General features: G+C 45.6%; 1 protein-coding gene across 1 annotated transcript in view; it reads right to left on the bottom strand.

Annotated features, from left to right (window-relative positions):
* Positions 1-24,085, bottom strand: part of pappaa (pregnancy-associated plasma protein A, pappalysin 1a) — a 271,059-nt gene that overhangs the window by 166,710 nt on the left and 80,264 nt on the right. The window contains exon 6 of the mRNA XM_034192054.1: positions 23,449-23,570. Within this exon, the coding sequence (XP_034047945.1) occupies positions 23,449-23,570 (122 nt within the window). The remainder of the gene's footprint in view (positions 1-23,448; positions 23,571-24,085) is intronic.

Below are 24,085 nucleotides of genomic sequence, written 5' to 3' on the forward strand. Positions count from 1 at the left end.
GCCCTAATACGTATCTATCTGTGGTGGAAATTTGGTTAGAATCTATGAAGTAGTTTTGACGTAATCCTTCAAAGCCTATACACAGTGAAATCTTGATCCAGAATCTGGATCTGGATCACCTCAAAAATTCAATGGAGTCTTCCATGTCTTAATATCTATCTGTGGTGAAAATTTTGTTAAAATCCATGTAGTAGTTTTGACATAATCCTGCAAACAGACAAACAAATAAATAAACGCCAGTGATTTTATTACGTCCTTGGGGGAAATATCTACACATATACCACCAAACAACACGGTATAGAGGCTGATCTTCTTTAGGTGCTGCTATTCTCTTTTACTCTTTCTAGGCCCAGCCCAGCCTATAGGTATTATAGGCAATTTCTAAGAGTGGGGTCCATTCAAGGGGTTCCCACAAATAAGGGTGAAAAATAGTCAATTTTTACTATTCTTATACTAAAACTAGTTAATACTAGTAAATATGTTATATTTATTTAACGGTGAATATTGATTTGCCTTTTTGACTCTTTTACTGCTTACAGAAGTGTTTTTCTTTTCTTTTCTTATTGTTTATGCGCCAATAACACCAGATCAGATACCTTGTATGTGCAAACTTACTTGGCAATAAATTCAGTTCTGATTGTGATATAAAATAAATATAAGCCCATATTGATTTAGCTGCATAGCAAAGCCTATTAAATAATAATGATGATAATAGTTTCCTTGCCCCCCGCCACAAGTGTGTAATGATGAGCCCTTCTAAAAAAATGGTGTAGGTTCACAATTAATTATGTGAATAACAAGTCGACAATGTCAAAACGGCCCAAACTGTCTAGTGTATGGTCGCGATTAATTATGTGAATAACAAGTTGACAATATCAAAATGGCCAAAACTGTCTGGTGTATGGTTGCGATTAATTATGTGAATAACAAGTTGACAATGTCAAAACGGCCAAAACTGTCTGGTGTATGGTCGCGATTAATTATGTGAATAACAAGTTGACATTGTCAAAACGGCCAAAACTGTCTGGTGTATGGTCGTGATTAATTATGTGAATAACAAGTCAACAATGTCAAAACGGGCAAAACTGTCTGTTGTAGGGTTGCGATTAATTACGTGAATAACAATCTCAAAATGGCCCAAACTGTCTGGTGTAGTGTTGCGATTGATTATGTGAATAACAAGTTGACAATGTCAAAATGGCCAAAACTGTCTGGTGTATGGTCGTGATTAATTATGTGAATAACAAGTCGACAATCTCAAAATGGCCAAAACTGTCTGGTGTAGTGTTGCGATTGATTAAGTGAATAACAAGTCAACAATGTCTAAACGGCCCAAACTGTCTGTTGTAGGGTTGCAATTAATTACGTGAATAACAAGTTGACAATGTCAAAACGGCCCAAACTGTCTGGTGTAGGGTTTCGATTAATTACCTGAAAAACAATGTCAAAACAGCCCAAACTGTCTTGTGTATGGGCGCGATTAATTATGTGAATAACAAGTCAAGAATTTCAAAATGGCTCAAACTGTCTGGTGCCCAGGGAAGGAAAAACAGGAGGAGGAAAGAAAAAGGAGACGGAAGAACTGAACCAAGACAGAGGTTCAGTAAAAATAATATGATGAATGTGGTCAACATAGGCGGTATGGCGGCATAGTGACTAGCACTAATGCCTCACAGCAAGAAGGTAATGGGATCGCTTCCCGCTTTTCTGTGTGGAAAAGATCCTTGATCCGACTGTCTTATATCCACATCTGGCATCATGAGAAATTCCACAACAGTTCTCCGCGCGTCTGTGTGAGCTTCCTCTGGGCACTCCAGTTTCCTTCCACATCAAAAACATGCTTATTTAGGATCTGCTCCTTTCTCTGCCCCTGACCAAGGCAGCGACTCTATATCTAGAGTTGATCTTCGGGTGCCAGACTGTGGCTGCCCACTGCTCCTAGTGGTTGGATTGTGTCTAACTGTAATTAGGATGGGTTAAATGCAGAGGACACATTTCATTGTACAACCCCAATTCCAGTGAAGTTGGGACGCTGTGTAAAATGTAAATAAAAACAGAATACAATGATTTGCAAATCCTCTTCAACCTATATTCAATTGAATACACCACATCATAAAAGACGAAGGAAGCGATCAGAGCACCGCAGCTACACGAGTTGCTAGCTGATACTTTCAATGCGCATCATTCATTCCAATGCGTCAAAGAGTTTCGCCTTGTTTCTACTTAAAATGGCTTAATTTCTGCTTAAAACTGACTTTAGAATGATTTAAAAGGTTTTACCTTGTCATCTAATGGTTAATAATCCCATTAATCCATTTGGTCGCTGTGGGTGAAGAGACTCTGTCTCAGACGAGCAGCTGAGTTCTGAAATGATGCATGCACAGTGGAGGCAGGGCGGACGAATTTTTAGGGGGGACCATTCGGTCTGCGACACCGGCACAGACTCTTTCGCAATGGACTGTTGTCCTCCAGCTTCTCAAGTTCAGAAGGTTCTGTTTCTTTGATGAGTTTTTTGACAATGAAATTTATAAAATTTATTTTTTAATAAATGCAAGCACACCAAAGGAAATTACGTGCACCCTACGTTATGTGAAGGACATGCTATTACTCAGTGGATCCTGTGCAGAACATCAACAGTAGTTCAAGAGTCCCATAAAAAAATGTGGCATTATATGAACACATCAGTCAGAGAAAAAAAAAGCCAAAGTTAACTACATATAACACAAATTAGCAGTTATTGGTTAGCAACACTAACTTTTAGGTGAGCTGTGCTCACATCACTGGTAACTTTGATTGATTTATTGGCACTGGTCATTGAATTCCTGATGGATGGAACACGGTCCCAAAGTATTCACGATCATAATTTGATCATGAAAATCATGCATTTAAAAATTTCCGATCGGGGATCTCTTCGACACTTTTTGCAACATAAAAGTGAAACTGAGCGTTCATTGTGAATCCCTCTGCAGAGGAAAGGCAGAGCTGAGGTGTGTACCTTTGAGAGGGGCCTTGTGCAGGGTTTTCACTCCAGCACAGTCATTACAACCTCTAACAGTCACACTCCAGCCATATTTGGAGTCCACACACAGCTAACTTGCATTATCCCAAGTGACGTACACTAACATTCATCAAGCACTTTTAGAATTCAGCGAGCGGTAGACACTATGTTCTCCCTCGATTTTCTTTTGTGCATTTCCAAACTGGCAAGCGACGAAGCCATTTGCTAACCTCATTTCTGGGCAACGTGAAAAATTCCAGTGTTTAATCAAGTGAATACTGAATACGGTTTCCAAGCCACATTATCTCAACACATTTATTATTGTACTGTAAGCGTGTGTGTGTGTGTGTGTGTGTGTGTGTGTGTGTGTGTGTGTGTGTGTGTGTGTGTGTGTGTGTGTGTGTGGCCAGAGAGAAGGTAAATTAAAGAAAATGAGAAAGAGTGATGGAGGCAGAAAGCGAAAGGGCCTAGCGGAGGGGTGCATGAACTAAGATACACCAAAAGCTTGGCGTTGCTCAGCTCATAGGTTCTGTCTTTCTGGGTAGATTTTCATTGAGTTTGCAGTGAAAGGAGCTGCAGCCACTGAAAATATTTTGTAATGTCAGCTGTTATGATGGGCCCTACTCCTGCTCTGGCACTGCCGCTAATGCGGTTAGAGATTTAAGAGGAGACAGAATAGAGGTGTCATCCACTGTGTAGCCTTAATGCAATGTAAACCACATGTATTTCAAACATGACCAGATTCTTTTAACTGCCCCCACCCCCAAAACACCTACCCACCCAGTGGTAGACGACAATCTTTGCAGGAGGAGGCTGTTAAATCCAACACTGTAGTACACTGTGAGCATAAATTTGCATTCCATCAGATTGACAGAATCATTCATTCCAGTGGTGGATGAATGACCAACAGTCACTGACTACTGGCTGCGCTGCTGTCCATTGGACTTGAATTGTTTGGCCCTCTAAGGATGGATATGTGAGCTCTGGCTTGAGACCAGGGGATCCTTGGTTCAAATCCCAGCCTTTACTAAGGGCCCTCGGGCAAAGTCATTAAACCTCTAGTTGCTCTCGGTGTGTAGTGGGCACCTTGTATGGCAGCACCTTCACATTGGGGTGAATGTGAAGCATTATTTGTAAAGCACTTTGAGCGTCTGATGCAGATGGAAAAGCGCTATATAAATGCAGTCCATTTACCATTTTGGATTTTTTTTTTAAATTATTATTACTATTCCTTGGAAGAGGGCATCCAGAGGAGCGAGAAACAAAAGGATATTTTTGGGGGTTGATTATTAGAACTGGGACAGGATGTTAACACTTTCCAAAATTTTAGTTTAGTCCAGCGTTTATTTAACTCTGTGGGTCTTAATTTTGCTGTGTATTTTTGAAAAATTTTAACAAATACAAGGTTAAAATCTTCTTAATGTATATTCCATACATATATATATATATATATATATATATATAATGGCTGAGTGGGTTCTTGTCATTGGATTGGTGGCATATACGTCACGTGACATGGCTTATTCATATCATTTGCCACGTGTTTCTTTGACCATGCAATAGTTCTTTTTAGTGTGCAATTTTGGTGCTATATGAAATGTGCTATTGCACGCCCCGGCCACCACGTATTCTCACACTACCGGGGGTGGCATTTAGCTAAACATGGCGGATTTTGTTTTTCTGGCGGACAACAATTTGAAGGAGCTAATTGACGCTGCTAATTCTCCTAACACAAAAAACAAATCCACTACAATGTAAGCCATCTGGAGGCATGAAGCGCTGTTAGGATGAAAAGCTGGGCAAATTTCTGACGTGATTTTTTGCTGGACTGAAGAACTACACAAAGTCAGTGCACATCACAGACTGCATCATCACAATTTTGGACTCCAATTTAAAGTTCGTGTTGGAATATTAAGCACCAGTGGAACACCAAAATGTAAGTCTCTTTTCTGTTGTTTATAAATTCTTAAAATATGAAATGACAAGGATCTACTTTAGCCATTATATAAAACAAATAATGAATGCTTTTATTCATTTTTTTCAATGGAATGAATATTTAATTCAGTGAAAGCTGGAACATACCATTCAACTTGGCTTAGAACATTCATCTTTCACCTCATTAAATATTTGTATCATTGAACTCATAATATATATATATATATATATATATATATGTGTGTGTGTGTGTGTGTGTGTGTGTGTATGTATACAGTGCACCCAGAAAGTATTCACAGCTCATCAGTTTCTATATTATATACAGTTTTCCATATTTTTTGATGTTACAGCATTATTTCAAAATGGATGAAATTTTTTCTTCAAAATTCTACACAAAATACCCCATAATGACAACGTGAAATAAGTTTTTTTTTAGATTTTTGCACATATATTTTTTAAAAACAACTAACAAATCACATGTACATAAGTATTCACAGTCTTTGCCATGAAGCTCAAAATTGAGGTGAAGTGCATTCCGTTTCCACTGACCATCCTTGAGAGGTTTCTACAGCTTAATTGGAGTCCACCTGGGGTAAATTCAATTGATTGGACATGATTTGTGAAGGCACACACTTGTCTAAATATAAGGTCCCACAGTTGACTGCATGTCAGAGCACAAACCAAGCATGAAGTCAAATGAATTGTCTGTTGACCTCTGAGACAGGATTGTCTCAAGACACAAATCTGGGGAAGGGTACAGAAACATTTCTGCTGCTTTGAAGGTCCCAGTGACCACAGTGGCCTCCATCATCGGTAAATGGAAGATGTTCAAATCCACCAGGAGTCTTCCTAGAGCTGGCTGACCATCGAAACTGAGCAATCGTGGGAAGAAGGGTCTTAGTCAGGAAGTGGCCAGGAACCCAATGTTTGCTCTATCAGAGCTCCAGCATTCCTCTGTGGAGAGAGGAGAACCTTCCAGAAGGACAACCACCTCTGCACCAATCCACCAATCAGGCCTGTATGGTAGAGTGGCCAGATGGAAGCCACTCCTTAGTAAAAGGCACATAGCAGCCTGCCTGGAGTTTGCCAAAAGGCACCTGCAGGACTCTCAAACAATGAGGAACAAAATTCTCTGGTCTGATGAGACACAGATTGAACTCTTTAGTGTGAATGCCAGGCGTCATCTTTGGAGGAAACCAGGCACCATCCCTACAGTGAAGCATGGTGGTGGCAGCATCATGCTGTGGGGATGTTTTTCAGCAGCAGGAACTGGGAGACTAGTCATTTTTAAGGGAAAGATGAATGCAGCAATGTACAGAGACATCCTGGATGAAAACCTGCACCAGAGTGCTTTTGTGGGTGATGGCTCATCTTTCAGCAGGACAATGACCCTAATCACACAGCCAAGATATCAAAGGAGTGGCTTCATAACAACTTGTGAATGTCCTTGAGTGGCCCAGCCAGAGCCCAGACCTGAATCAGATTGAACATCTCTGGAGAGATCTGAAAATGTCTGTGCACCGACGCTCTCCATCCAACCTGATGAAGCTTGCGAGGTGCTGCAAAGAGGAATGGACAAAACTGCCCTAAGATAAGTGTGCCAAGTACATTCTTGTGACATTTTTGCTGTGCTGGCATGTGTATGAAGGGGAATATACTGTTCATACAAGGACAACTCTTCGGTCAGCTCCCATGTAGCACCATAACCACCGCGCAACTCAGTTGTAATTCTATTGCCAAACTTAAGATTAATACCTTAAATATGCTGCAAACTCTGGAGGGGTGGCTGCAGTATTTTGTTAATGTTTAAGATGTAGCAAATGGGGCAGTGATTTATTTCAGATGAAATCAATATCACATTCACGGGATCTTGTCATCTGGACTAACCAATCCAGTCAATGTTGTGCATTACAAAATGGGCCACCCAATGCAAAGTCTATTTGCCTCAAAGCAATGTGGAACTCATTGCTGCTCACTTGACAGGGCATAGTTCAGGATGGCTTGTCATGCCTTCGGGGTATAAAACTAAAAAATGTTCAAGGTAACTGTAGCAGTCAGACTGTTGGTTAGCAGGTCCCGACTGAGTACTCATTCCTTTACAAAAGCAGCCCTTGTAAGGGGGAAGTAAAGAATAGGCATAACTACAGTGTAACTGCTGCTCTGGGAAACTTTGGCCATCATCAGCTGAATAATGACTAAATGGTAAAGTGTAACTCTTGGAAAGCAACCACTTATAATCCTTCCGCTCTGGAGAATCTTTCCTGATCTACAAAACATCCAGAGAGCTGGACGGATAAACCCAAAGGGATATGTCTGGACATGCAAGCTTTATGCTTTCTAAGAAGTGCCTGCCTCTACCTCTCATAGTCAATGAGTCAATGTCACACACTGTTACACGCACGCTCTCTCAGAAGATGAACATCAGTCCCTCCAGCACTTTTTGCTGTGACACAACACAGACATACACAGTGAAAGCAAGCATCTCAGAGAATAGTATTACTTTTTGAAGCAGCACTATGCTGGGATTAATCCAAATGTAACATCCAGCCTGCCAAGATTATACCCGGGGTTTAAATGGGTTAGGTTTTTATATCCACCAGGCATATTCAGGGCTAGGCTCCTTCTATTTGATAGCTCAAAATATAAAAACATTTTCCTCCATTCTTTTGCTTCAAAACCCTTGTGGGCATCATGGAAATCATATTTCTGTGTTGCACTAGGACAAGCCTTGCAAATCCCAAAATTTACCTCAGGGTATACACCAGCCTGGGTATAAAATAGATTAATTGTTCTGACAACTCAAATACATAGATCTTGGGATATGTCCTCTGTGTGCAGCTGGCAACATGGATTTAAATGTTGCAGAAATATGGAGTTCAAAACAATAAAGTACAATTAATGAGGTATAATAATAAAGTATACTTGGGCAGATGGCAAATGGAGCCCAGGCAAAGCATTATTGGTGCATATAATTTCCCATATTTAATGTTTTCCTAGACCTCAGCAGACCTGGAAAACGATTTGATCTATACTCATTAAGGATATCCCGATTCCCTTATTTTGCTCACAGGAGCAACAGGACTGAACAAGGATGTACAAGACCATCTTCCACAGATATCTTTTATCAGACACTGTCCTTTAATGCAAATCTGTTTCAACCAATTCTTTCCGCATTAAATCCACATTTTAACATTAACAGTTTTGGGTTCAAGCCAAGTCTGGGAGCACGCGCTGGTACTCTGTGTTTCCACACACATCACACACAGCTTTGGGTCCTGAATAGCAACCACACAGGCACATAACTGGCCCATCTCCACCTCTCAAAAGTAACCATTTATCTGGCACAGCCAGGTGAGGAGTGGGCAAGTCCTTTGTCTTCTCCAGCCACTGGGGTCCACAACAGTCAGGCACTTTGTGTGTTGGACCATGCTCGGAGAAATGCACCACATGGTCAAAAAGCCGTAGGTGTTTCCTCTCATTTGAGTCTCCCTAAGGGCCCAGTCACACGGCACACAGCGATAGCTGAACGAAGGATAAAAGTCACAAATCGTCGAGAAAAGGTGGACGAATGATCCTGTACCTTTCCCATCACTGAAAAGCCTGCAAATCAAGAGTGCAAAAGGGAACGAAACAAAACTAAAAAAAAAAAAGATGCAAACATCAACCTTGACGCTTCAAATCAAAATAAACATTCACGATGACATGACCGACAGTGGGTATGAGATCGAGCGCAGCCAGCCTTGTCCTCATGTCCGCAGTACGTGTAGGTGCAGGATTTGGTTGTCTTAACAACAGGTGAGAGATGATGTTTGTCTTCACAACCACAACGTGTGTACATGCAGGCCAGCCACAAACGGCTGGAAGGTGCGTAAATAGTTAAACTACTTGATAAAAACCTTCTTACCGCTATTGTTTCTGTATGACAACATTGCTTTTCGTCCCAAGCATGGACGAGTCATCAGCGATACAAGGATGTTACGTTCAGCTCATTGGAGCTTTAGGTTTTGATCTGCTCAGATATCGTCAACCTTCGTGCAATACATCGGACTTGGGAGACTGGACGAAGTTGGACGACAGTCAAACAAAACGCTGACATTACGGAAACTACGCAAAAGATAAGGGACGTCAAGACAGACAGCAAAATGAAATACGGATGACATGAGGATGTCAACAATTTGAAAATTCTGACAACGCGCCAGCTGCGGGAACAAAGCTGGATGAAGGTTAAACGATAACTCCGAAAGCCATTGTAAGTCCAGATTTCTTGTTTCATTTGGGCTTCATTGTCCTTCGTTAGTGCCGTGTGACTGGGGCTTAAGTAAGTGCTGAACTGACAGTCATTCCAGTGGTATCCAAGGATACTCCGAAGAGACCTAGTACCAAAGACATCTAGTCATCGCCTTAGGTCACTGGTTAGCATTCAACTCTTACGATGCAAATAAGAGACAAAGTATCAGGACCTTAAAGACTTGGACCTTTGTTCTCCTGCAAAGAAAATCCGGCTGATCTGAGCAGAAATGGGATTTTAATCATTCGAGTTTTGGGTTGCAGCTTAAAATGATCGTTCCCAAACTGGTTAGAAGCAAATGAAATATCAGGTAATACAGTTCCACATCATGTGTTGATGTAACAATGTGTGTCTTTCGGACATTCTAAAGAATTGTCTATTAATATAGGCTATATTTTACTCCATAGTTTATCAGTAATACTGAAGTTACCAAGCTAGGCTAATACTGGTCATTGTTTAGCCTAACTGGAGCTAGCTAACTATTCCAACATTATTTCTCATTCCATGTTAGCCTGTCCTCACACATTGATAAAGTTAATACCTAAGGCCAACATTTATAAGATATGTAAAATATTTACTTCCTGTGGATGGAAACAGGAAGACCACATTTTACTTTAATCACCTGCTGCGGGTAAATTTCTCTCCGCGATTCAAAGACGTGCAGAGGAAAACAGGAAATGATAAAATAATAAAAGAACAACTGGTTACCATTTTTCAAATAAACTACAGTTTCTGTTCTAGTTTTTTTTTTTTTTTTTTTTTTTTGCTTTTATTCATTCAATCGGTTCAAAGGCTCAATCAGTCAGACAAAGTAAGAGACGCCAGACTGTCAAAATGCAAAACTCAAGGATCTTTTCATTGATAAAGGTACTAATCTGATTCTTAATAATAATCAATCTTCAGTATTGTTCAAAGAGGGGCAAAAGTGTCTTTTTCAAGGTTGAAAAGTGTTTAGTAAGTTCCACCTAATTCACAGGATTTGAAAAAGAATTTCAATGTTACAGGGTAATAAATTACAACACTGGATGATTATGGGAAATGACTGAATGTATTAAGATAATGTCACTGCAATTATTTAAACCTTGAAAGCAAATTTGGCCTCAATGCAACAGTGAAAACCATCTTTGGCTGACCGAAGTCTTAAGGTGCGTTTACACATAACCAAGACGCGTTACGAATGTCATTTTTCTGTCATTCGTGACACATTCCTGACATTCTTAATGTGACTTAACGCATCTGAATAGGTTTCTTAATAGTGCGTGTTGGTGCGTGATATTCTTGATATTCGTGGAGCATGTTTTTGCCTGTCAAAAAATCTTCCACGAATGTCACACACCACCCTCATTTTGTCTCACGTCGTGGAGGTCGCAACTGAGTGTATTGATCCGTCTTGATGAGTAGTGATCCTTAATAGAACGTGACAATGTTCGTAGTGGTTCCTGTGAGGGTTCTTGGAGCCCAAACTGTCACGTGTTATTACAAAGTGACACGGAAACTGTCAAGTTTTGACACGACTTGTAACGCAGTGTCACATTTCACTGCGCGCCATGACGAATCAGTTTTCTGTCACGTGCGCACAATTAAACTCGGCTCCAAGTGTGGTTCCGCAGTTCCTGCTGAAGCTCCTCAGGACGCTCCTGCAGGTATTCCACCTGCTGTTGTAACCGATGAGCAGAAGAACGAGTCTGAGCAACCAGAGGAGCGAGAGGAGCCTCATGTGCAGCTAGACATCTCTGCACCTCCTCCAGTCCGGCGGAGGAAGAAGCGCGCTCACAATTAAACCCTGCTGCACCCCATTCAGTTTGATTGCTGACACCAAGTTGGCTAAAAGTCTAATTTCAGTGCTCTTCAGCGCGCTCCTGCAGGTGTTCCACCTGCTGCATGTGCGTGATGTTTGGGAAAATGCGTGAGACGAGAGCCGCATGAAGCCACACATCTGGCTCTGTCCGTCTCCTCCTCCTCCTCTCTGCGCCACTCCATGGCACAGAGCCCAACTATGCATGCAGTCACAAAGTTCTTCTGAAAAACTGGAGTGATCTGAATTCGGATGGATGAATATGGGTGTGTGTGTGGAGACAATTCTCCTTGTTACAACGTGACAGAACTTAACGATGCGCTGTTACACGCAATAGCGCACAACAGCGCGGAACACTATTCTTGACCATGCGTAATGGTTCCTGATAATTCTCCAGCAACACGTGCCATTAATCGTAATGTGTGGTAACAGGTTGCAGCAGTTCCTGAGGACACCTGACGCCTCTGCCCCGAATAATCACATTCGTGATCAGCGGCCAAGAATGTGTACTTCGTGGCATTCGTGACTTGTCGTTGTTATGTGTAAATGCAGCGATACATTTGAACATGTGTACAACATGGGTGACTGTCTGCTAAAGTAATCCAGAAAATGTTGTAACAGATGTCATGTAATTAAGAATACATTCTTTAACTGTATTTGTTGTTGTACCTAGATCAAAGATCAATGAATGAAGACAAGTAGACAAAACCACACATGCACAAACCAGCCAAGCTTAGCACTACACTGCTCTCAAAGAAGGTTTCTGATAAGATCGGGGCCACTGTTGGGTTGCACGGGAATGCACACAGGCACGCACATGAGCGTCTTTAGTAACACTCATTGAGAAAATACAGATTTCACAAGGAAGCATTTGTACACTCCATATATCGCATTTTCATATGGAGAGCAGATGCACAGCAAACCTTCACTAAGCATGTCCATGTGCACGTAGAAACAGGCAAAGGCATACACATGTATATTGGCAAATATACACATCTTGGATCTTTCACTTCCATTCATGCATGCTGCTGTTTTCAATCAAGCCAGGATCCTCCCTTGTGAATGTCCCTAACCACATGCAATTCTCTTAACTATCTTGGGTGATTTCCACGCCAGCTCACCTCTCTGCCCCTCTCCTAAATTCATGTCCATATGTTTCTTCTCCTAACTTTAAAAAAAAAATGTAATATATATTATACGGCCATATTTGTCTAGGCAACATAGTCTTAAAGACGTATATGCATAGGGTGACTATATCTCAGTTAGTGGCACTGGATGTCCACAAACACAACAGTTGGTGAAATTGAATCCAGAGTGTCAAAGTATCCCAGGAAACTAAACTCAAAAAACTGATGCATTGGATGAACTCAATTCAATTATGGGCAGGATTTTCATCTAATAAATATATGTAGCCCCAACTCAAATAAAGAACACCCATGCAAGAGAGTGTAATTTAATTTAGTTGGGAGTACGGATATTTATTAGATGGAATCCAATCCAATGAGTCAGTTTTCTGAGTGATTCACACCACCAAATTACTCATTGGATGAACTCAATTCAATTATGTGCAGGATTTGTGCAGAGGTCATGGGACTACATATATTTACTCCCAACTAAATTAAATTACATTATCTTGCATGGATGTGCTTTATTTGAGTTGGGGCTACATATACAGTATATATTAGATGGAAATTCTGCACATAATTGACCTGAGTTCATCCAATGAGTAATTTGGTGGTGTGAATCACTCAGAAAACTGACTCATTGGATTGGATTCCATCTAATAAATATCCGTACTCCCAACTAAATTAAATTACACTATCTTGCATGGGTGTTCTTTATTTGAGTTGGGGCTACACATATTTATTAGATGGAAATCCTGCACATAACTGAATAGAGATCATCCAAAGAGCCATTTGTTGAGTGTACTCAACCTTGAGGCATATTAACTCATAGATATGTTATAGAGAAAAAACAACATGATTTAACACACACACACACACACACACACACACACACACACACACACACACACACACACACACACACACACACACACACACACACACACACACACACACACACACACACAGCCATCATGTCACAATAGTAATATTTAGACCAATATTTAACATTGCAGTAGTTCAGAGTCACTGCATTTGCAGAACCTCTGTTGGAAGGAAGTAACACTTGGGCGTATGTACAAACACAGCAGCTGTGATATCCAGTGTCAGGTCGGCCCAAGTAGAGTTAACAGGGAAAGGGGAGTAGGAGGCCGCCACAAACAGAGACCCCTTCCAAGAGGAAAAACAGAACATGGTTTACACACACAGCATGTTAGACAAGCCCAGACGTGCCTCCAGTGCACAGGCTACAGCCACTGTGTAGACACAGTTCAATAACTGTAATAAAAAACCAGTGATTCTCACAATTTTTGAATAATGCATTACTTTCCTTGTAAAATATCCACTGCCCAGCAATTCTATGCCATAAAAGTAAGAAATATATACCTTTGGGGACATTAATGTTCATATTCACGCCTAGAGGTCATGAAAAGCTTCTCCTTCTGAACGTATGTGTTGTGAAAGTGTAGGAACACGGACCCACAACAGGGGGTGCAATGAACAGACAATGGAGGAAGGTGAATAACAAGGTTTACTATTGTGAAACGAGCACAATGAATACAACAATCACAATTTGGGGTCGAATCCGCTGGTGTCGTGTGGGCAGGCTCGAAGGTAGGAGACGTCCGTCTCAGTCGAACCGAAACCACCCAGATCTCCTCTGCCACCGAACCCTGGAAATACTGGAACCGCCAAGTCCCGAATTCCCAGGTGGCCACTGCCTCCGCTCGTCGGATCCGGTACTGCTGGCGGGAGAGAGCAACAACACAGGCGTGGATGCGACAGCACCCAGCAACGGAGAGGGGAGAAGCCGCCTCCACCTCCAGTTACAGTATGACAGGCAGGTGAGTACTTATCTAAGCAATTCAGCTGTCCTGAAAAGGTTTAACAAATCTGTTAGCTATTTAGTCAGAATATAAATGCAGAGAACGTTACCTTCGTCTAAAGGCGATATCTCGGCACTGAGGTGGAGACGCCGTCCTCCTGATATACCTCTGTGCTGAGTGGAACAGCTGTGTCCGGTGATGGGTGACAGCTGTCACCCAGGCTGCTCCCATAAGGCGGCAGCGCCCTCTGGTGCCTGGAGCCCGCACTCCAGGCAGGGCGCCCTCTGATGGTGGTGGGCCAGCAGTACCTCCTCTTCAGCGGCCCACACAACAGGACCCCCCCCTCAACGGGCGCCTCCTGGCGCACGGCCGGGCTTGTCCGGATGGCGACGGTAGAAGTCGGCCAGGAGGGCCGGGTCCAGGATGAAGCCCTTCTTCACCCAGGAGCATTCCTCGGGACCGTACCCCTCCCAGTCCACCAGGTATTGAAAACCCCGGCCCATCCGACGGACATCAAGGAGCCGGCGTACAGTCCAAGCCGGTTCCCCGTCAATGATCCGGGCAGGAGGCGGCGCCGGACCCGGGGTGCAGAGGGGTGAGGTGTGAAGGGGCTTGATCCGGGAAACATGAAAAACTGGATGGATCCGCAGTGAGGCCGGAAGCTGGAGCCTCACTGCGGCGGGGTTGATGACCTTGAGGATCTTGTAAGGTCCGATGTACCGTTCCTGAAGTTTCGGCGAGTCTACCTGCAGAGGAATGTCCTTGGTAGACAACCAGACCTCCTGCCCAGGACGATACTTGGGGGCCGGGGCCCGCCGCCGGTCTGCATGTGTCTTCGCCCTCGTCCGGGCCTTCAACAAGGCAGAGCGGGCGGCACGCCACACCCGACGGCACTTCCGTAGGTGGGCCTGGACCGAGGGCACACCGACCTCTCCCTCAACCACCGGAAACAAGGGGGGCTGATACCCCAAGCACACCTCAAACGGGGAGAGGCCGGTGGCAGATGACACTTGGCTGTTATGGGCGTACTCGATCCAGGCCAGGTGGGTACTCCAGGCCGTCGGGTGCGCGGCTGTCACACAGCGAAGTGTCTGCTCCAGTTCCTGATTCGCCCGCTCTGCCTGCCCGTTGGTCTGGGGGTGGTACCCAGACGAGAGGCTGACCGTGGCCCCCAGTTCCCGGCAGAAGCTCCTCCAGACGTGCGAGGTGAACTGGGGACCGCGATCGGAGACGATGTCTGATGGTATGCCATGCAGACGGACGACGTGGTGGACCAGGAGGTCCGCTGTCTCCTGGGCCGTTGGGAGCTTCGGGAGGGCCACGAAGTGGGCCGCCTTGGAGAAACGGTCCACTATCGTGAAGACGACGGTGTGTCCCTGGGACGGCGGGAGACCCGTGACAAAGTCCAGGCCGATGTGGGACCAGGGGCGATGAGGCACGGGCAGTGGCTGTAGCTGCCCTGAGGTCTTTCTATGGTCGGCCTTGCCCCTGGCGCAGGTGGTACAGGCCTGGACGTAGTCCCGGACGTCGGCCTCCAGGGATGCCCACCAGAAGCGTTGCCGGACGACTGTCACGGTCCTTCGCACCCCAGGGTGACAGGAGAGTTTAGAACCGTGACAGAAGTCCAGGACTGCAGCCCTAGCCTCTGGTGGGACGTATAGTCTGTCCTTTGGTCCGTTTCCGGGGTCCGGGTCACGGGTCAGGGCCTCCCGGACGGTCTTCTCTACGTCCCAGGTGAGGGCGGCCATGATAGCGGACTCCGGGATGATGGGATCCGGGGGATCCGACGGTTCCGTTTTGACTTCGTCTTCGTGCACCGGGGACAATGCATCCGATCTTTGATTCTTGGTCCCGGGACGGTAGGTGATCCGGAAGTCAAAACGGCCAAAGAACAGTGACCAGCGGGCTTGCCTGGGGTTCAGCCGCTTGGCGGTCCTGATGTACTCCAGGTTCTGATGGTCAGTGAAAACCGTGAATGGCACGGCTGTTCCCTCCAACAGATGTCTCCACTCTTCGAGGGCCTCTTTCACAGCAAGGAGTTCCCGATTGCCGACGTCATAGTTCCGTTCAGCGGGGGTCAACCTGCGGGAAAAATAGGCACACGGGTGAAGGACCTTATCGGTCTTCCCGCTCTGGGAGAGCACCGCTCCTATCCCTGAGTCCGAGGCATCCACTTCAACCACTAACTGGCGGCTAGGATCGGGCTGCACCAGAACTGGTGCAGACGAGAAGCGCCGTTTCAACTCCTTGAACGCGGCTTCGCACCGATCCGACCAGGTGAAGGGGACTTTTGGGGAGGTCAGGGCTGTCAGGGGGCTAACTACCTGACTGTAGCCCTTAATAAACCTCCTGTAGAAATTAGCAAAGCCGAGGAACTGTTGCAGCTTCCTACGGCTTGTTGGTTGGGGCCAGTCTCTCACCGCCGCAACCTTGGCCGGATCAGGGGCGACGGAGTTGGAGGAGATGATGAACCCCAGGAAGGACAAAGAAGTGCGGTGGAATTCACACTTCTCGCCCTTCACAAACAGGCGGTTCTCCAACAACCGCTGCAGGACCTGATGGACATGCCGGACATGTGTCTCAGGATCCGGGGAAAAGATGAGTATATCGTCTAGATATACGAAGACGAACCGGTGCAGGAAGTCCCGCAAGACATCGTTTACCAACGCTTGGAAAGTCGCGGGAGCATTAGTGAGACCGAACGGCATGACCAGGTACTCAAAATGACCTAAGGGGGTGTTGAATGCCGTCTTCCATTCGTCTCCCTTCCGGACCCGAACCAAATGATACGCATTCCTAAGATCCAGCTTGGTGAAAATTTTGGCTCCATGCAAGGGGGTGAACACCGAATCCAACAAGGGCAACGGGTATCGGTTGCGAACCGTGATTTCGTTCAACCCCCTGTAATCAATGCATGGACGAAGCCCGCCGTCTTTTTTACCCACAAAAAAGAAACCAGCACCCATCGGAGAGGTGGAATTCCGGATCAACCCGGCAGCTAATGAGTCCCGGATGTAGGTCTCCATTGATTCACGCTCCGGCCGTGAGAGGTTGTACAGCCTACTGGACGGGTACTCACAGCCTGGAACCAAATCAATGGCACAATCATAAGGACGGTGGGGAGGAAGCGTGAGAGCCAGATCCTTGCTGAACACGTCAGCGAGGTCATGGTACTCCGCCGGCACCGCCTTCAGATTGGGCGGGACTCGGACCTCCTCCTTAGCTTGGGAGCCGGGAGGAACCGGGGAACCTAGACACTCCCGATGGCAGGTTTCGCTCCACTGAACCACTACCCCGGACGGCCAATCGATCCGAGGATTGTGCTTCAGCATCCAGGGAAAACCCAAAACCACACGGGAGGTGGCCTGAGTCACAAAGAACTCGATCACCTCCCGGTGGTTACCTGACACCACCAGAGTTACTGGAGGTGTCTTATGCGTGATTGGTGGGAGTAGGGAGCCATCTAGCGCCCGAACCTGCACAGGCGAGGTAAGAGCCACCAGAGGGAGCCCTATCTCCCTGGCCCATCTACTGTCAAGCAGATTCCCCTCAGAGCCCGTGTCCACCAGTGCTGGGGCCTTCAGGGTTGAATCCTCAAACAGGATCGTGACTGGGAGTCGTGTAGCAATGTGGGTGTGTCCCACGTGAATGTTTTGGCCCACCCCTGGCCCAGTCTCTAGGGGCGGGCGTTTGGCGTTTGGCCGCTCGGGGCAGTCTCTCACATGGTGCTCTATGGAACCACAAACAAGACACGCTCCGTGGGTCCATCTCCTCTGTGCATCTGGTGCCCTAAATGTTGCCCTACTCGTGTCCCTAGCTTCGTCAGTAGGGGGAGCTGTGACCCCACGGAGCGCAGGGGCTGTGGAGCGTGGGGAAGGCGGAGCTCGATCGGCACCAGAAGGGAGAGGGACGACGCGTGCCTGGCCACGCCCTTCGCCTCGTTCCCGACGGCGTTCTTCTAACCGGTTGTCGAGTCGTATGACCAGATCGATGAGCCCGTCTAAGTCCCGCGGTTCGTCCTTCGCCACCAGGTGCTCTTTTAGGACCAATGACAGTCCGTTTACAAAGGCAGCGCGGAGGGCAGTGCTATTCCAGCCGGATCTCGCCGCCGCGATGCGGAAGGCGACTGCATAGGCAGCTGCGCTCCGACGCCCCTGTCTCATTGACAGTAGCGCGGTTGAAGCGGACTCTCCTCTGTTGGGATGGTCGAACACCGTTCTGAGCTCCCGTACAAACCCAACGTATGTATGAAGGAGCCGTGAGTTCTGCTCCCAGAGCGCTGTAGCCCAAGCGCGTGCCTCCCCGCGAAGCAGGTTTATTACATAAGCTACTTTGCTAGCATCAGTCGCGTACATCACGGGACGCTGTGCGAAGACGAGCGAACACTGCATCAGAAAATCCGCGCACGTCTCCACACAGCCTCCGTACGGTTCTGGAGGGCTTATGTATGCTTCTGGGGACGGAGGAAGGGACCGTTGAACGACCAGTGGAACGTCACTTTCACGCGCAGGGTCCTCGGGAGGGAGAGCCGCAGCGTTGCCCGAAGGGCGCGCCTCCACTTGTGCGGCGAGAGCCTCCACCCTGCGGTTTAGGAGAACGTGCTGCTCGGTCATTAAATCGATCCGAGAGGTGAAAGCGGTGAGGATCCGCTGCAACTCACCGATTACCCCTCCCGAAGCCGCCGACGCGCCTTGGTCTTCCATTGGCCGTTCAACAGCCGGTTGACGCCCCTCGGGGTCCATGACGCTGGCCGAGATATCCTGTTGTGAAAGTGTAGGAACACGGACCCACAACAGGGGGCGCAATGAACGGACAATGGAGGAAGGTGAATAACAAGGTTTACTATTGTGAAACGAGCACAATGAATACAACAATCACAATTTGGGGTCGAATCCGCTGGTGTCGTGTGGGCAGGCTCGAAGGTAGGAGACGTCCGTCTCAGTTGAACCGAAACCACCCAGATCTCCTCTGCCACCGAACCCTGGAAATACTGGAACCGCCAAGTCCCGAATTCCCAGGTGGCCACTGCCTCCGCTCGTCGGATCCGGTACTGCTGGCGGGAGAGAGCAACAACACAGGCGTGGATGCGACAGCACCCAGCAACGGAGATGGGAGAAGCCGCCTCCACCTCCAGTTACAGTATGACAGGCAGGTGAGTACTTATCTAAGCAATTCAGCTGTCCTGAAAAGGTTTAACAAATCTGTTAGCTATTTAGTCAGAATATAAATGCAGAGAACGTTACCTTCGTCTAAAGGCGATATCTCGGCACTGAGGTGGAGACGCCGTCCTCCTGATATACCTCTGTGCTGAGTGGAACAGCTGTGTCCGGTGATGGGTGACAGCTGTCACCCAGGCTGCTCCCATAAGGCGGCAGCGCCCTCTGGTGCCTGGAGCCCGCACTCCAGGCAGGGCGCCCTCTGATGGTGGTGGGCCAGCAGTACCTCCTCTTCAGCGGCCCACACAACAGTATGTGGACTTCCAGTAGCAATGATCATAAACAGCTGGAGGACTGTTCTTATAGAACTGATGTCCAGGTGTTAGCATGTCCGCTGGGTGGCAGCATTTCCAGTTCAAGTCAAGTCTGGTGTGGGAACATTCACTGCATCGCATTAACCACAAAATGGAACTGCCTTGGGTCCTGCATGGCAACCATTCAGACAGACATCTGGTCCATCCCTACCTCCCGAAAGTAATTGTTTGTCTGCCGCAGCCAGGTGAAGCATGGGTGTCACCAGAGGCTGGGGTCCTCAACAGTCAGGCACCTATATGCAGGATCATGCGAAGAGAAACACGGCACATGGCCAGCATGGTGAAGATGGTGCTCCCTCACAATGCAAATGATACTCCTCATCTTAGAATTACTTTAAAAAGTAATTCCAGTGGTACCCAAGGATCCACTCAAGAGACGTAGTACCAAAGACATTCAGTCCTCGCCTTAGGTCAGTGTCATAACAATACAGTGAGACTGGGAACACCAGGACCTTCAAGACTTGGACCTTTGTTCTGCTGCAAAGATATAGACAAAACCAAATACTCTGTCCAACAACTTCATGACATCATAAGTTCTTCTCAGGCATCCCTCAATCTCAAAGGCTGAGGCCCCAGAAACATGAATGTCACTGCCACGATAAGTGAATGTCTCTACGAGTACAGATACACTTCTGATGGCCAAGTCCAGGAAGTCATTAGAAGCCTGGAACCTGGTCTTGTTCTCGGACAATCACAAACCCAGAGATTTTGATTCTTCATTCAGCTTCTCAAGTGCTCCAATCAGAGTATCCATTCAGGCAAATGGATCAAAGCAAAGATCACAGCACTGTCCATGAAGGCAAGGTTAATGAACCTGGCCACTGGTTTCCACAACCCTACCCTACACCCAGTCCATGCAAGCATTGAACAATGCTGGAGCCAGAACTTTGATGAACACCAGTTTTCAGTGAGAAAAACTCAGTTTCTGTCTCTGCTTCATACAGCACTCATATTATATATGTATAAGCTGACTATGATGTCAAGCAACTTCTGGGGGATCCCATGAACTCTCAGATTGTCCCAGAGAGCAGCTCAATCAACTGAATCAAATGCTTTGTGAATATTAACATAGGTCACAAAGAAGCTTTGCCAATATTCATGCTTGCATTCTATGAGTCCTTGCAGAGACAGAATGTAGTCAAAGGTTGACTTCTTGGGTGAGGACCCCAGACTTTTCTGGTTGCTGAGCAGCAAGTAGTTGGAACTGAATCCTATGAAAAATAATCCTTGCAAGCTCCTTCCTCAGGTCAGACAGAAGCAGGTCAGACCCTTATAGTTGTCGCAATCCATGCAATCACCTTTTATTTTCCAGATTGGGAAAACCAGTCCTTTCCTCCAGTCTGCAGGAATGACACCATCTCCCAGATTGGAACAAAGATTGCTTGTGATTCCAGGAGAACAGCATGCCCTCCCACCTGGAGACCTCACCTCTGATGCAAAGATCCCTGGAGCTTCCCATGCCCTCTGCTGTTTCATGGCCTCTGCAATCTCACCAATTGAATGGAGAATCACATTTGAATGGAGAATCAGCTACAACAACCCTTTCATTGGAGATGCCTAACATTACAGAAGGAGGATCAGCCTTATACAACTTCTCAAAGTAGCTGGCCCAATGTGACAATACAGTATCTGTCAAGACTGAATCATCCATAACTGCAGTGAGATGAAGTGTAGGTTTGGAGGAAGAAAGCACTTTGTTTCCTCTGGAAGGAGGTCGGGGGTCACTAGACCACAGATGGTTTGTCACCAAAGATTCCTCTCACAAATGCCTCCTTGTCCACTCTCAGGGCCATCATAGCCCGCTTTCTTAGCTCCCTGTGCAGCCTAGAATTTCTATCAAGCCATCTACTATGAATGCTCTGAATGATATTTAGAGTACCCTGAGATATGAAACACCCCCTTCTATGGGCCCTGGCAATTTCAATACAATCCTCAGCAACTTTCAGGGCCTGGTTGTGGAAGAACTCCCACAGTCCATTCGGATTGTCAGTTGTGTCCATGTCCACAAGTCCTAGAGCCAGAATGTAAATCACAATACGTCTGTGGTCAGTTCTACAGGGTGCCACACCACCCTTCTTACCAGTGTAAGTGCTAGCTGAGGAGATGGTTTTCATGCCAACAGACCACCCATCCATGCAGCAGGTTGTACTTGGTTACAGTGTTACCAGTAGCACGATCAGTGCTGGCCCTGACCTGATATTATTTGTATATTTTCAAATAAGATACAAATACAGTAAACCATAGAAGAGGTCTTGAAAGGGAGTCCTGGATCAAGCATGTTTCAGTAGCATCCAGTCAAAAGATCAGAGAATTTAACCCTCTGGTGTCCGAGGGCATTTTTTGGACAGTTCACTCGCCTGGCATAAATGTTTTATTATTGTTGTTAACAGCTCTCCCTGCATCCCACAATCAAGTTTTATGTCTCTTTTTTTTCAGGACAACCTGTGCTTTCATAATATATGTGCTTTTGTTGTGTTTTATAAGTGTAATAAATGTTTACAATTAGGAATAAGAAAGGAAAAAGTAAAGCGGAAATTATTTTCCACACACATTTATTCAAAACACACAGCAAACTATAATAAACAACTGTTTTGACACTTTATAAAGGTAATTTGAGGTCTTGTGTGAAAGACTGTACAACAAAAAGGTTCAAACAATAAACACAAATACACATTTTGAACAACATATACAAAATGGTCTATGCATTTTGTTTGTCTTCATCTCAAAGCAATTTCTGTCTGCTATTACACAAAGGTTACATCACAAACTTCTACTTCTACTGTGTTTTGGAGTGTTCTGTGCTGCTCCTAAAGCAGCTTTCATTCACACTTTGGCTCACTTTGGCTCCTTACAGTCTGAGGAGCGGCCCTTCCCCTCGCTCCATTGATATAGTAAACAGTGCTTTATGCCGAGAAAGCAACAGAGTTATCCAGTAACATTCACATGCAAACTAGTGGAGCAATCCTGATAGTTACACACTCTTTGAACACGTGAGGTTGTCATCAGAGGCTCTCCATCTGCTTTCACTGATCACTGTGCGTAATGGTGCAGGGCGCATTGGAGACCAATCGTATGTACTCATTGGAGCACCCACGGGGCTATTCAAATGGGCCAACTAGTAACATATCACTCCTGAAAACAATCTTTGGCTTTTCACGTGAGGTAAATCTGCCCTACGATTGAATTTTGGAAAACCATGTGATGGTGAACCAATTCCGATTGGACACTCACATTGCGCACGTCATCACACAGCTTCTATGAGGAATACAAAGATGGCCGAGGCATGAAAGTCCAGCAGAGGCTCACCCCTTTGAGTCTGGTCTGCTTGAGGTTTCATCCTCAAATCATCACAGGGAGTTTTTCCTTACCACTGTCGCCTGTATGCTTGCTCTGGAGGTTGGTAAGGTTAGACCTTACTTGTGTGAAGCCCCTAGAGGCAACTTTGTCATGATTTGGTGCTATATAAATTAAATAAATTGAAATTGAATTGACAGTGTATTAAAAATGATGACTCCATCTGTATTTAGCTTCCCACATTGCTTTTGAATGCAGAAACAGGCTAAAGATTTTTATTGTATAGCCCCTAGTAGGTGCATGCAACCAAGTCACTCCCCCCACCCCAAAAAAACCCCACCCTGCACCACCTTCACCTGAAGCTACACATATTAGACACTTGCAAAGCCGCTGTCTTAAAATCCCACAGGTGCAATATGACAGATCCACTGAATAATCAGAGGTACACAGATGGAAGAACAGATATATTTTTTTTAAGACCAAACATCTTCCTCATGCACAGGCCCATCCAGATATTCCAATATGGATTTACAGATATTTGAAAGACAGCTCTGGCTTATGCAGAAGGAAATTTTGCAAATTTTGCCACACTAAGGCTAAATATTGCCTTTGTCATGATGAGCACCCAGGTCATCATCTTCAACAAATAGTTTTGTACCTTCAGCCTCTCGTGGGGACCAATGTCCAGAAGGGGCACAGGATCGTGGGGAGGAGGAGTTGGAGGCGTACTGCAGGAGAACTCTCCCTTCAGTGCATTTATCACACACTGATCCCACTTCTCTAGGAAATCAACAGGCAGAGCAACCAACTTAGATACAGCCCAAAAAATTCACTATATACAGTTGTCAGTTGTGCACATTACTAGCAAATTCTGGCGCTACAAAAAACAAATATCAAATGATTTATGATAAAGAGCACTAGGTTGTGAAGACTAAACAAAATAAATAGTGTTCCAGCATGCTGATTCTTTTCATTTTGTAATATGCATCACGGAACACTCTGACAACACAATTACAATCCCAAATAAATAAATAAATAAAATCATATAAAAATGGGATGATGCACCTCTAATCATGAGTTGAATAAATCAGCCCTAATCAACATCAGTGTGATGTTACATTAAATTACACAGTAATCTGGTGTGTGTTTATATATATATATATATATATATAGCTTGAACCTTTGTGCACATGCGTGAGTTTTTTCACGCCTGTCGGTTGCGTCATTCGCCAGTAAGCAGGCTTTGTGTGAGCAGTGGTCCACCCCTCTCGTCGGATTTTTATTGCGAATACATG

Source organism: Thalassophryne amazonica, chromosome 17 (genome assembly GCF_902500255.1).
Source record: "Thalassophryne amazonica chromosome 17, fThaAma1.1, whole genome shotgun sequence".
Classification (NCBI taxonomy): Eukaryota; Metazoa; Chordata; class Actinopteri; order Batrachoidiformes; family Batrachoididae; genus Thalassophryne; species Thalassophryne amazonica.